The sequence below is a fragment of the Sphaeramia orbicularis genome, chromosome 11 (genome assembly GCF_902148855.1).
Source record: "Sphaeramia orbicularis chromosome 11, fSphaOr1.1, whole genome shotgun sequence".
NCBI lineage: Eukaryota > Metazoa > Chordata > Actinopteri > Kurtiformes > Apogonidae > Sphaeramia > Sphaeramia orbicularis.
The window spans coordinates 39,264,401-39,278,590 of record NC_043967.1 but is presented as its reverse complement, the minus strand read 5'-3'; the positions used below and the strand labels follow the sequence as shown (position 1 = coordinate 39,278,590).

Sequence of the window (14,190 nt, the reverse complement as noted above, 5' to 3'; positions counted from 1 at the left end):
AGTGTTTCCAGAACAGAGATGTATAACGTACAGCACTATATGCAAGATTTGTCAGCAATAAAAATACAGTATTTTTCGACTGATTCAGGCGACACATATAATAATAATAATAATAATAATAATAATAATAATAATATGTATGTTTGCAGCAACAGTGCATGCAACAGTAAACCAACACATTCAGACATTATTGGCCCCAAATGACAAAAAAAATAAGCATAATGGTTACTTACAGCAGTTAATATCACAAAAGCAAACTAAACAACATACTAAATGAACTGACATAAGAGTGGACAATCTAGTATCACATCAAAACAAACATCAGAGGCTCCAAGTCTTTAGAAATTCTGAAATCTAAAAAAATAATGTTATGGATCAAAACTGCTACAAAACTATCAGTCTTAACCAACTTGACACCAATAACTACTAATGGAAACTGTGCAGTATATTCATTTACTTTGTAGTGGCTGGGCTGATTTCTGTGTGAACATGAAATGGGCCTTAAAACATTTGTAGTAGTCTCATAAAGGTCTTAGAAGTTCTTAATTTTAATTAAATTTAACTTGTTGAAATCTGCAAAACCCTGAATGGTGTTGAAAAGCTTCCAGACTAGAATAATAATATGCAGTTATAGTACAAACGGCATACCAGACCCTTGGATGTAACAAACTATGAGCTTTACTTAAGCTATAAACATAGAGTTGTACCCGATGATATCATCACTTCCTCTCATGTTTTCCCACTTACCACCACTGGCATCTTTCTGAGTAGTATGCCGACATTACAAGTGAGGTTAATGGAATTTTGCTTGTACTGCTCAAAGCACTGAACTATGATTTTTTTTTTTTTATCTCAGTGTGCAGTTTGTTCAAAGAATGTTATGTGCATAACCTCAAGAGAACAGATAAATGGACAGAAGCCATACATTGCAAAAAAAAAGTGCCTTGTTACATTCCTTCAAACAACATGAGTGCTTATTGAATCTCCCTCTTTAAAAGAACAACAGTAAAATGTAAACGTAAAGAGCATTTGTGTTTCTGAATCTGATTCATCGGGGACAGAAGGCGGTGATAATATCCTGAAATTGTTCCCTCTCAGTCTTTTGTTCCACAGCCTCTGATAAATCCTGTGAAAATGATAGCTGCAGCAAAAGCAGGGGATGGCTAATAATGGACAGAGAGAGAGGGGGTGGCAGAGAGCAAACATGATGGAGGGAGGGCAGGGAAGACAGGGGTGCGGAGTGGGCAGCATTTTGACAGGGAGCAGAGCTGATAGCAGTCAAGAGCTGTTTGAGAAGACGAGATGGGAGAAAGGTAAACGTCAGAGTGACATGGGTATTAGAGGGACTGGTGAAAACATAGAAGAGGACGAGGATCTGAGCAGTCGCTGATTGACGTCTGTGTATGTGAGTCAGTGTATGTTCATAAAATGCGGAAATGCATCCATCTGTCTCCTCATCATTAGTGCGATTAAAAACATGTTCTGTAACCCATATATACATATTACATTACATATAGACCTTTAATAAATCATCCATATGGCCAACATTTGGCACATAGCTAATATTAGGACTCTCCACTGGAATTACTCATATTTGAGGAAAATAAAATACAGCCTTCCAGACCTTCCATTAACATCCGTCATGGCCAATGCGATCACTTCCAGACGGTTCTAAGGCAAGGTATCAACACACTCAGGATGCATTTCACTATGCATTCAGAGGTGGATGCACTTGTTGACATTAGTAGTCTGAACAGGAATGCTTTCTGTGACACATTAAAGGACTGCCTACTCAGCTAATGCACTGAGGCTAGTGTGTTGTTAAGACTCCTGAAATCTTCAAAAAGCTAAAAAAAAAATGTGCTTGATAAAGCAGGTAATATATTTGGTGCCTCCTGAGCTCACCTGAATGACATTTCACCTCCACTACCTTTTTTCCTCTTTGAGGAAGTAGAATATTCACAGTTTGCTTAATCCAGAGGAAATTCATAAACATGTTTAAGCAATTGAAGATTCAGTCATTGCTAAAGTGTATGTCACACATGAGATAAAAAGGTGTCATTTTGATATTTAAGGCAGACTGACTGATTCACAGTTAACACTCATGAAGTGAGTAATGGGCAAAACCACCTTAAAAGCTTATGCCTGTGTTGTTCAAGTTGCACATGTAGTAAAATGTGCAAAAAAAAATTACAAAGCCAGACTGTTTGATTTGAATATGCGTGCTATGCTGTATGTTATAATTGAGTTACAGTTTTATTTCCATTTAAAGCGGGATTATTTATGTACATTTATAAATGCTGTATAACAGTGCTTGAAAAAGTCAGCATGCATCTCATTTTCTGATTTCTTACTTTGCATAAAAGATGAGCGATCATGGATATCAGCTGGTTTCCACAGATGCCATAATTTTTTTTTCCTCTTTCAATCTCAAAAACTCTCACCCTGCTTTAAAATAATCTCCCTCCACCGGAAGCCAGCAAAACACAATTGACGCACTGTCAAGCGCATGCCAAACCACGAGGCGGCAAGATCATGTCAATCATGAGATTGTCAAGGAGACCATTGCGCACACACAGACGTTACAAGCCAAGCTCTATCCACAAGCTACAAATGGAGTTTCTATTCTTCGCCCTGGGAGGGGTGTACATACAAACTAAAATCGCATTTGATTTTGGACAAAAACTCATCTGGAAGATTAAATATTGATGAATATTACAACATAATGTTTGTTGGGATAAATATAACAAATCTTCAATAAATATTCAATACAGATGGCACCGAGAAACCTGATTTGCAATGAGCATGCCATGTTGAAGATGGCAGAACGAAGACAAAAACTGGACTGTACACAAACCAGCCTGTTCTACCTCAGATCTATGAACTGTTCCGGCGATTTACAAGTGTTTGACATGCTCTGAAAATAAAGAATTGTTTTGAGATTTTTTGACTCCATGGCCTAGTTTTAGACATAAGGTCAAAATGCATAGAAAAAAGACAGGCTTGGAAAATACCCATGTAAATATGGACTAGGTCTTTTCTGTGTTTTGATTATTCCGGTATCTTCTGTCTGGGTTCTCAGTGTATGAGAGCCTTGTTGTCTGGTCCTCCCCTGGTTTGGATGTATTTGTTTGTCTGGGTGTCTGTGTGGTTGACTGACTGCTTTTTCCTTTATTTTCACTGTAAGAGCACAGATCTGGCACTTCTGCTCAGTGATGTAACCCAACAGCTCTTTTTTGTGTCCATTCTGTGATGTAACCACTCTCATTGTTAAATGCTGCACATCTATGCCCGCGTGACAAAGCCAAAGAATGCATATGTGTGCACTTACATTTATTCATGTGTGGGTAATTATGCCTGTCTGTGTATTATTTTTGTTTTTTTTCTTGGTGTGTGCGTGCATGCATTTGTAGCGATGCATATGTGCAACTACCATTCATATGGTGCCTTTGTTGCCATAATTAGACATGTCTACTGCATAAAGCTTATACACTGCTGACAATAATACCCATGACTGCATTGTTTGCTAGTTATCCTCCTGTGTTCTCTGCATGATGTCAGTCTGTGGCAACCGGAGCAGAACAGCGAATAAAATGATAAGCAAAGCGTTGACCTGAATGGCACAGCTCAGAGCTTTCTCCTGATTACACTGTGAAGCAGCAGCCAGTCAGTGGGTGGACTTGAATGAGGTCTTTACTTTGAGCTAATAACAGGGATTTGTGCTGTAATTCAGGGCCTGGTCATATCGTCAAAGCGGCTAGAAATACAGACAGGTTATGACACTACATGTAACGCCAGAGAAAATTGTTGTCCACAACAGCAGACCGTTGGAACAGACTTAAAATTACTTTTCCATCAGTGGCTTTATGTTCTGTAGGTAACACAAAAAAGCCATAACCTGATATCTGAGAATAGTGTTTAACAACCAATGACTAGGGATGGGAATCGAGAACTGTTTCTTTTTGAGAACCAGTTCTCAAATGTCCTGCCCCCTCAAGTAAAAGTTTCTGAAGGTAGGGAAAAGGAAAATGAGGTCTACAACAGTGGGAGTCATAGAGGAATTAGTAAAGTGTCTTAAGTTTCGCTTTCACTTTGTACGATCAAATGGTGTGACACCCCCCCACCCCCATCACCGCTTCCATCACTGGCATGTGCCCCCTTAACATTCCTAATTTCCGCCTCATATATGACTATCTGGAACCAGGCCCCGCGTCACCTGTTGTTATTATTATTTGTACATACTGTATATATTATATTTTCTGTGCAGAGATAGAAATCTAAAAGACAGTGAATGCAAACAAACCTGTTTGTACTCTTTTATTCTCTCACCCAATGAGAATCGATAAGAGAATTGATAAGGAATCGGATCGATAAGCAAAATCGGTAATGGAATCGGAATCATTAAATTCTTATCAATTCCCATCCGTAAATGTGACTGCTGAATAAAATATCTCATACTGAAGATAATGTTATTATCTGTATTTCTGCATGATCTCAGGCTGACATTATCACAATACTTTGACAATATGTGAATGAAGTAAACACCGTTGCCATTTTCCTGGACATACAGCTCCAGTTTTTCTATTAATTACTTAGACTGTGGTGGCCGACTTTGTCCTGCCAAAGTTTGTAATGAATCAACAACATTTTGACACTAACATAACTCTTAAACATATGTGGAAGTCAGATTTACTGCTTGCTCAGTAGCTTGGCTCAATGTTGACAGACTTACGATATTTCTTTGACATTATTTCTTTAGCAGCATCAGAACAACACATTACACAAACTCTACAAGTTAATAAAGACTAAACCCAAACACTTAAGTGCAGACAGACTGAACTGAAAGAAAGTCATTAATCCAGTGACCTCTGCTAGTGACATTATTAGTATGAACCCATAGGTTAGTCCAGCACTTTCTGTAAAATACTGTAATTTCGCTGATAAATGGGACATTTAAAATGAATAATAGCTGAGTTGACAGCTGTGACAGCACTGCTATTTATTCTTTTAAATGACATGATCTGTACTGGCCCTCTGAAAAGTAGATCATATGGCAAATTAAGATCAGTCATGATCATTCAAGCCCATAGAAGTAACTACTTTCAGTCAGATGAATGTTAAACATTAAGTTAATAAGTTTGCAGACACTACCTGCCATGTCATGAAAGGACTATAAAAACAAACATTAAAATAAGTCCATAATAGAGGTCAGAAGTAATACCAAATACAAGTTTGATGTATGTTGTTTTTGTTTAAACAATCTTAAACAGTTAATCTGCCATATATTTATTCAAGGAATAGCATATTCATCATTTACAAATGCTTTCTTTTATTCATTTCATAAGGAAGTATTTTGGTCTTCTCCTGTGCTGTAAAGTAGGCCTATACATCTATATACTTTGAGATTTAATAAAGGTTATGGTAATTTTTTGCCATTCACTGGATTCTTACTGGTAACTCCCCAACTCTATATGTGTTAACCCTCCAGCTGTACTTCACTGTACATATATCTTTAAGCTTTTTCATTTAGTTCATTGTAGCCTAAATCTAAATAGCACCAGCCAGTCTGAATGAAATTTAAAAAAAAAAATACTTGAAAGAGCTCTTATTTTATATTAGGCCTTAATTTAGTCGGTCCAGTTCAAACTAATCAAGGTAACCTTTTCATCATCTCACACTTAATATTCTGGACCAACCTTGAATTCATCACATGTACCAGTCAGTAATTTCTCTCCAGCCTGCCTGCCTACCTGTCTGACCAAGAGGATGCAATTTTATGTCAAAGCCGTTTGATGTTAATGAGGAATCATTTTGTGAATATTAAAGCTGCCTCGTTGAATGGATCAGCATTAGAATCAGCATTAGCGGCACTGGAGGTCAGTGAAATATTGATATGCACCTGTTGAAATCACATCCTGTACTCCTTGTATATTTTCTATTTGACATCACAGCTTTTCATAGTTTTCCACACCTTTCATGAATTTCAAAGAACACAACCTAGAAGGAAAAAAAACAACCTTCATTAAAAACAACAACATGTATTCCTTTGTATTTCTTGGTGGGTGTCTATGCATGCACAGTATGTAAAGCAAACCTTTTTTGTTGTTATTAATATTAATTAATTTGTGCTGTCAGAGGCCAAGAAACAATTCATTGCTCACATTTTATTGTATTAAGTTCTTCATGATTTATTAATGCGTATGGTAAGGTTAAAGAAAGGGGAAAGAAAATAAAAGCAAATCACAAACTATAAATCGATTCCTCCTACACAAACAAAAGTCTATTAATGTAATTTGTGGCTCATTGAGTTGTGGATTCTCTAAGTTTTTATCTATTAAATGATAAAGCTACTGGCATATTTCAAGCTGTCATTTTCTTATTTATTTATTTATTTTTATTTTTGTTTATCTGATTAGATTGGTAGCATATTTTATTATCATGGTCTTATTGTTTTATACCACCCTCGGGCTTTCAAGTCTACTTGGTGGGCAGGGCATTGCATATTTTCCCACTATAGATAACCTTAGTGTCGCTCACTGTCACTCTATACTAGTGCTTTTTTTCTTTCTCATGTAACTCATTTGTATGCATTGCATGTCCGTGCTTATCTGTTTTCCTGCCGCTGTCTATATGTCAAGCTGAAGGTGTCCACCCTTCTTCCAGCCTGGTCACAGTCCTCTCTTTGCACGCAGTATTGCCTACAGTCTTTTTGTCTGTAACACAGTATGTCTGTATGTCTGTCTATCTGTCTTAACTAAGTATGTCTCACAGCAGATCCTGCCACATTCTCCACCTCCTTCCCTATAGGACTTGGCATGTCACCACATATCTCTATTATTACACGTTCAGAAATTATGCCTGTATATTTATGTGTGTGTGTGAGTGTGAGTGTGTGTGTACATGTGCCGCCATGTTCCATTTAATCGTGGTTCCCAGTAGGCACATACAACAAATTGATCAGTTGGTTTGCCAGCTGTCCTGGCAGATCTCTCCTTCTGTCTCTCTATTTCTCTAACAACCCCCTCCTCCTTCCCTTCCTTGACATTTTCGTTTCTATATACCTCGGCAATTAAACAAAGGATTAAAAAAAAACATGTTTTCGAACGACTGGAGTGGTCTTTCTTACAAGAACCAACTCTCATCTTTTCTAGCCGTCGGACGCTTTTCGGAGATTCCACATTCTCCCATTGGCAGATGGCAGCTGGCCCGTTATAACTGATGCGACCTTGCCTGGCATTGTCTGCTGGCGGCCTTTAGAATGATCCCTTGCTGTGGAGAGTGATGGGCAGCACACGAAGCCAGCTCCTTTTGTTATCGGAGCTGCACATATTGTCTTGATACACCCCTATCATTAGACACACATTTTCAAGGTGGGCTGGCAAAAATGTGTATCCGCGCTGAATCGAGGAGATAAGTCAGAATTGCAGCCAGCTTTGAATATGGCTAGCCTGCTTTTAAGCATGATAGGTAGAAAATGCAAAACCCATTTCTGTTCTCGTAGATCTATGCATAATTTTAGCCTTGATTCGGGTGTTATTCACGCTTGATGTTCTTGGCATGGTGAGGGAAGGATAGTGGCAGCACAGTCAGGAACAAAGAGCGTCTACTCCAGTGCTGCTTGACAGGGTGTATGTGTGTTTCTGTTATGTCCCCATGCTTGGCTGTTCTGTGAGCTGAAAGCGAGAGCCTTTTCTCTGTGTAATGACAGACATTAGAAAGTCGATTACAAGGTTGTTACAGCCTCTGATATGCAACTCGCAGGCATTCACTCATGTGCGGGCACAAGAAACACTTGCACACACACTCTAGTCAGCGCCAGAAGGGCTGAAGGGGCCTACTAATCGATGTGTAATGGCAGGCCTTTTGTGTTTGGTGTGTTTTGTATGAATTGCTGAGTAAAAAACGTGGGGTGCTAGAGACCCCTTTATTATTATGCTCAGTGTAAGTTATAAGTAAGCAAAGAGCATTTTAACTGTATTTACCTCAGCTTGCCTGGGTCTCACGCATCACATTTATTCAGGTGTTACAGTGATTTGTTTCCCATCATAACTAACTGTATATCCTGGTTCCAGAGCTGTAAATGATATGGTCACATAGGCATGTGGTATAACCCTGGAATGACCTTTTTTTTTTTCTTTTTTTTTTCGGTGCACAGTATCATTCATTCATTTATTTGCTTGTTTGTTTTGAGCAGAAGAAAAAACTAAACTTTTATGTATACAAAGAACTAATAGCAGAGCAAATACATTAATAAATAGAGGTGATCATGACAATATAGCAAATGCCATGTACACTAGTAATAACAAAATAAATTCAATATGTATTGCTCAAAAAGGAGAGGGAAGAACAAAACTAGAGTGGGTAGAAGAAAACATAATTTCATTGTACACACAATGACAATACAGTCTACTCTATTCTATTCTATTCTATTCTATTCTATTCTATTCTATTCTATTCTATTCTATCAAATTAGATGACTTTACTATAAACTTATTTTGTTTAGTCTTCACATCATTTTCATCACATCTGCCCTTGTCCATCAAGTTGTTATAGTCGTCTTTTTATTTCCAGCAACAATAGGAAAACCATTAATACTTTTTTCCCTCACAAATCTTGCTACAATTAATAAGTTGTGTGTTGTGTGGGTGCATTTCATCATGTCATTGTCGAAGCAGAACCAGAAAAAAGCATTTGATATTTTTCCATTAACTACTTGAGAAACTCCTCTGCTGTCAGTTGGCAAACTAAACTCAAACTCAATTAAACTGAACTAACATCACTAACAAGAACCATTTTCGATTTTGTGAGGACCAGGGGATATGCCATTTTCTGATGAGGAGAAAAAGAACAAAATTATTAATTATGGATTTTACTGGAGCGATGACTGCTCCTCGTTTATGTCGGTTTGGATATGTGGGATTGTCGTGTGAATCACTTTCCTGTGTACGGTTTTATCTAAAATTTCCAAATTTAAAATCATATTTGTATTTGAGTAACTCCTGTACATATAGAACTGTGACAAATGTTGATCTAGAGTCATGTAAAAGTTGAATGGTTACATGTGGATTATCTGTCACATTTGCATATATCATAATTATTATCTTACAATTACAACTGAGAACTGAACTTCATACTAAGAAAAGCACCAAGCAAGGGGATACAAGAGTGAGGAGCAGGTCAGAGCAGTGGTCTCCATCTACGTTCCTCCAAGTGGTTGCCTTTGACTGTTTTCCGAGTTCTGACAGACTATGGAAAAACAGCGTTTTCCTACCATGCACCATGGTCATGGGATAATCTTCAAAAAACTGTAAAATGACACATTCATTTCTGTTAAAGGTGGGATACAAGATATTTTCCTGGAGCATTTTTTTTTACTATATTGCTTAAAATCCCCTTCACACCCCAATTACAACCAATTAATTAAATGCTCTAACACAAAAATTAAAAATTTAGTCACTTGTGGAACGGACAAGACTGAAAAAACACCATCCAATCATTTTAACCGGCCCACTGAAATGATTGAATGGTGATTTGTCTATCAAACTCAACTGCCATTTGTCCCTCCCCCCTTCCCCCTCTGCGTGTATCCCTCTTTGTGCATGAATTGTGTGTTCTCAGAGGCTTGGGGCACTTGTACAGGAAACAAAGCCAGAGCCAGAGCTTGGCTGTATTAGTTATATTAGGATGGAAAGTTCACCGGCAAACTGTTTTGTCACTAACATAAATCACTAGGAAATGTAACTTTAACCAAATAGGTATGAACTGGGGCTGTTCTGTAAGAGCGGAGATGTTGGAGGAAACTGAATGAGGTATGCATGGATTGGGGTTGGAGCTGCATGTGCCAGTACTCTGGAGGCGTGGCTTCAGAGGGGGATGTCTGAAGAAAGGGGTTTGGACTTTTGAATTGAGTATTTTCAAAACATAGCTTGCTCGAACTGTTTTTCTAAGATCTCATACCCCACCTTTAATGATTTTAAAAGTATCATGCAGTGAAGGAGGAATGTCACTGTTTTTCTTGATGCCATTATGGTTGAATAGTTGTTATTGTGTTTTATTGCTAATTATGTATTTTGTATGTGTTTTGTGTTGTTTTGGACTTTGTATGGCTGCTACCTTGGCCAGGTCTCCCTTACAAAAGAGATTCTTAATCTCAACGAAACTTCCTGGTTAAATAAAGGTAAAATAGAGAAAAAAGCGAAGGGAAAGACAGGCGGTTTGTAAATGTAAATATGTATTAGGAGAGTAGAAAATGAGGAGAAGATAAAAGAAAAGAGACAGAAACCGTACCAGGACTGTTAATGTAAACCCGCTGTTTAGAATACAGTCTCAGAAGACAGAATACCAGAACATCAAGCAGTTGCTGGCTGCCTGATTTCACACCCATTATCACCTGCTACAAAGCCACGGCAAGTGGAAAATGAAACTGCATAGTGGGAGAGTGTAAAATAACCTGTTTTATTCTGTGTGTGTGTTTGGGAGTGTCGTCACGCATGCATTGATAAGCTTCTGTTACATGGAGGGTGTTTTTGTGAGCGGCGCGTAGAAGGTCATGAGCGCTCATCACCCTTGCATACATTCCTGCCTCTTTCTCCCTGCTTTTTGAAATCTGCCAAATTAAGTGGGAAATGGGGGGGTAAGGTGGAGGGGGGGTGGGGTGGGGGGTGCAACACCTAAATAAGTTGAGTTTGGGTTGCGTGCCGGCACACTGCCTTGGCATGTTTTCATTTGCCTAGCTGTCTCAATCCGCTAGCAGCCTTTGAAGCCATTTGCCAAGGCCACTGATCACACGTAATGTGCGAATTGTGTTTGTCAGATGGATTTAACCAAAGTCCTCCTCTACGTTTTCCCCCCTAATCCTATCTTTTATCTCGTCTGTCCTTCCCTGTGGATTCACTTGCTTTCTATCTTCCCCCATTCATTCTTAATTTTCTCTCTTATGAAGTGAAAAAGAGATTTCGCTTTAAATTGCCGCTGTACTTGGTGGAGTTTCTGTGCAAAGGAAATGCTTTTAAATGATATATAATGGCTCCGAGAATGATACATAAGGATTTCAGTCATATCGCTGTAAAATATTCAATGGTTTTAAACAAGAATGGAGCAAGATCTTCTCTCCCATTATATATCATTTTGTCAGTAATGTTTTACTAAATTAAAATGGGAAAATGCCTAAAATAACCATACTGTACTTCATTACATTGTAATATATTCATCCATACTAAAAAAAAAAAAAAAAACAGCTTCAGTTGAGACCAAATCCAAAGACAGAAACAGTCAAACTAACATTATTTCAATAAGTACATAAAATACCAGACTTGTGCAGCATAAACTATTGTAATATACAGTAATATACCGAAAGAAATGATGACCTTCCTGCTAGATTTGCTCATCTTTATTTGTAAAAAGCTAGCAAAATACTGTCAAAATAAAGTCTAGAGTACACACATATCTGGTAGAGGCTGTGTTCAACCTTTAACTCTAGCTTCAGGACAAAAAAGAATAATATTTTCTTGTTTTACTGGTTTTAATATACTGTCCACTCATGTCATCATTTTATAAGGCAGATAAAGATCATGCAATAATCTTATCATGTTGCACTTGAAGAGTTTGCAATTCATCTCTGTTGTAAATATGTATATCATCTGTATAGTTGTTGATGTTGTTGTTGTTATTATTATTATTATTATTATTATTATTATTATTATTATTATTATTATTGGTGGTAGTAGTAGTAGTAGTAGTAGTAGTATTATATTGTTTTTTACATGCGTCTTTATGCATGCACACTTTTTCTTGCACTTCATTCTGTTGCTGCCTGCACCGTTGAATTTCCCAGTTGTGGGATCAATAAAGTCTAATCTACATTTACATTTACATTTACACATTTGGCAGACACTTTTTTCCAAAGTGACTTAAATGGGAAAAACCAAAATAAAAGAATAAAATACAAGAATAGATTAAAGACATAAAACAGCTGTACAATTAAAACAATGTCGTACAGAAGAATAAAAAAAGCAAAATGATTGACTAAAATACAAGAGTAGATTAAAAAGACATAAAAACAGTCTAATCTAATCTAAGACTTCTTATGGTGTGAAAAATATTGCCAAATCTCTGCTGGTGGTACCATTTCTACCGTTACACAGTAAATGCAGTCATATCACTCAACCTTACTCTAAAAGTCTATTGACCAAGCTTTACTCCATGGAAAATCCCTTCAAATATGTTTTTTATGCCCCATGTTGCAACATTGAAGCACTTGTAATTCAGTAATAATGATGTTCTGTATTTGTGTGTTGCTCTTTTTCAGCTTGCCCCCCTGGATCCTATAAAATGTCATCCAGGCAGCAGGAGTGTTTTCCCTGCCCAGCCAACAGCGTCGCGGATGAGGATGGATCCGTTGCATGTGTGTGTGAAGAGGACCACTTCAGAACCCCTCTAGACACCCCCTCTGCGCCATGCACACGTAATAAGATTAACTATATATTTATATTTGTGTGTATCTGTCCTTTTTCCATTTGTAAAGGTTTTGGTAATCTGTTTTTTTTTTTTTCTCTCATATCATTCATGCTGTGTTGTTACATCTAGATATTTATGCATTAAGTGAGCTATTTCCTTTAGAGCCATCACTATCTCCCACCTTCATTCATCCTTTTATAGATCTAGCGTTGCCATTTGCCTCTTTATCCTCAGAGATGACATGTCAGCCTATGGCTTACCTGCCCTTCACCCCTTTTCTCATCTCATCACCCCTCCGTCTGACCTGCACCCTCCTCCCCAGTTTGCGTCCCACCATCTATCTATCTTCATTGTTCCATCTCCTGCTCCCGATTTTCACGTCTCATCTCCCCCTTTCCGCTCCAACCTTCACCCCTCCTTCACCCTCTGTTTTTCCCTTGCTATTGGATTTCTTTCAAGTAAAAAAAATACTCCATAAGTGCTCACTAAGTGGTTGGCTATGACCAAGTCTGCTTTTAAACCCAACGCTGCTCTAGTAATTATGGTCTGACATGGTCAAAGGTTTTCAGTGATTCCCTGAAACAATATTTCCCCATATCACATTTTTATTATTTCTCTGATAACACCAGTAAACACAAGGCATTTGTAGTCTTGTCTGTGTTTTTTAAAGTATACTTTTGTTATAAATGTATAATATATAAATCCAATAGTGTTTGGAGAATGATTTCTGAAAACTCCCATAAAACCTCATACTTGTTTATTTTTTAGGTTGTACTTACAGAATGACCTGAAATCACATTTTTGCACATTTCTTTTTGATAGCTGGTGTTTTTTAAAGGGCTACTTTCAGGAATGCACGGAATACAGTCCCAGAAAAAAATTATTAGACCACCCTTGTTTTCTTCAATTTCTTGTTTATTTTAAAGCCTGGTACAACTAAAGGTACATTTGTTTGGACAGATATAATGATAACAACAAAAATAGCTCATAAGAGTTTAATTTCAGAGCTGATATCTATCCATTTTCCATGTTTTTTTGATAATAACCAAAATCACTTAAGTTCTTACATCAATAGCTATGGCATTGTACTGACAAAAACAGTGCCTTTAGACGTTCCATGTTTTCTTTTCTGTCTGTTTTAGTCACATGATACACACAGGAGTTAGTACTTGATTGCGTAACCATTGTTTTTGATGACTTTTGATGGTCTAATAATTTTTTTCCCCGACTGTATATTTCATTTCATCATGCACATAATGACAGCTTTGCTTTGCTCCGTAGAATTCCATAATATATTAAGCTAAAAGTAAGGACAAAGCAGAACACAAACTTGTATGTTGTGCTGTCTGCAACAGAGCACAGTATAACTTCATATACCAACTATTTTTACATTGACCTTTATTATAATAATTCTTGTGCTATAAGGTTCTAACTATTAGGGGACATTGTGCCTTCTTACCATCTTTTCCAATAATATGATAGTATTATATATTGAATGGCTTATGTATTAAATGGTACAGCCTATTGAAATGTTACAATAGCATAGTTGTTTCAGCAATTCTATATTTTACTGCTATGGATAAATCCATATCATATGATACATTGAAAATGGTAACCGAGACCCCACTGACACTACTTAGACCCCTCTATTTTAGCTAATAATTTATACACATCATATATCTATCCATAGCCATTTCCTCTGCTTCTAACCTTTATCCCCTTTCATAACCCCCC

At 37.4% G+C, this 14,190-nt stretch overlaps 1 protein-coding gene across 1 annotated transcript in view; it reads left to right on the top strand.

Moving 5' to 3' along the window:
• Nucleotides 1-14,190, top strand: part of epha10 (EPH receptor A10) — a 208,475-nt gene that overhangs the window by 107,083 nt on the left and 87,202 nt on the right. The window contains exon 4 of the mRNA XM_030146536.1: nucleotides 12,308-12,463. Within this exon, the coding sequence (XP_030002396.1) occupies nucleotides 12,308-12,463 (156 nt within the window). The remainder of the gene's footprint in view (nucleotides 1-12,307; nucleotides 12,464-14,190) is intronic.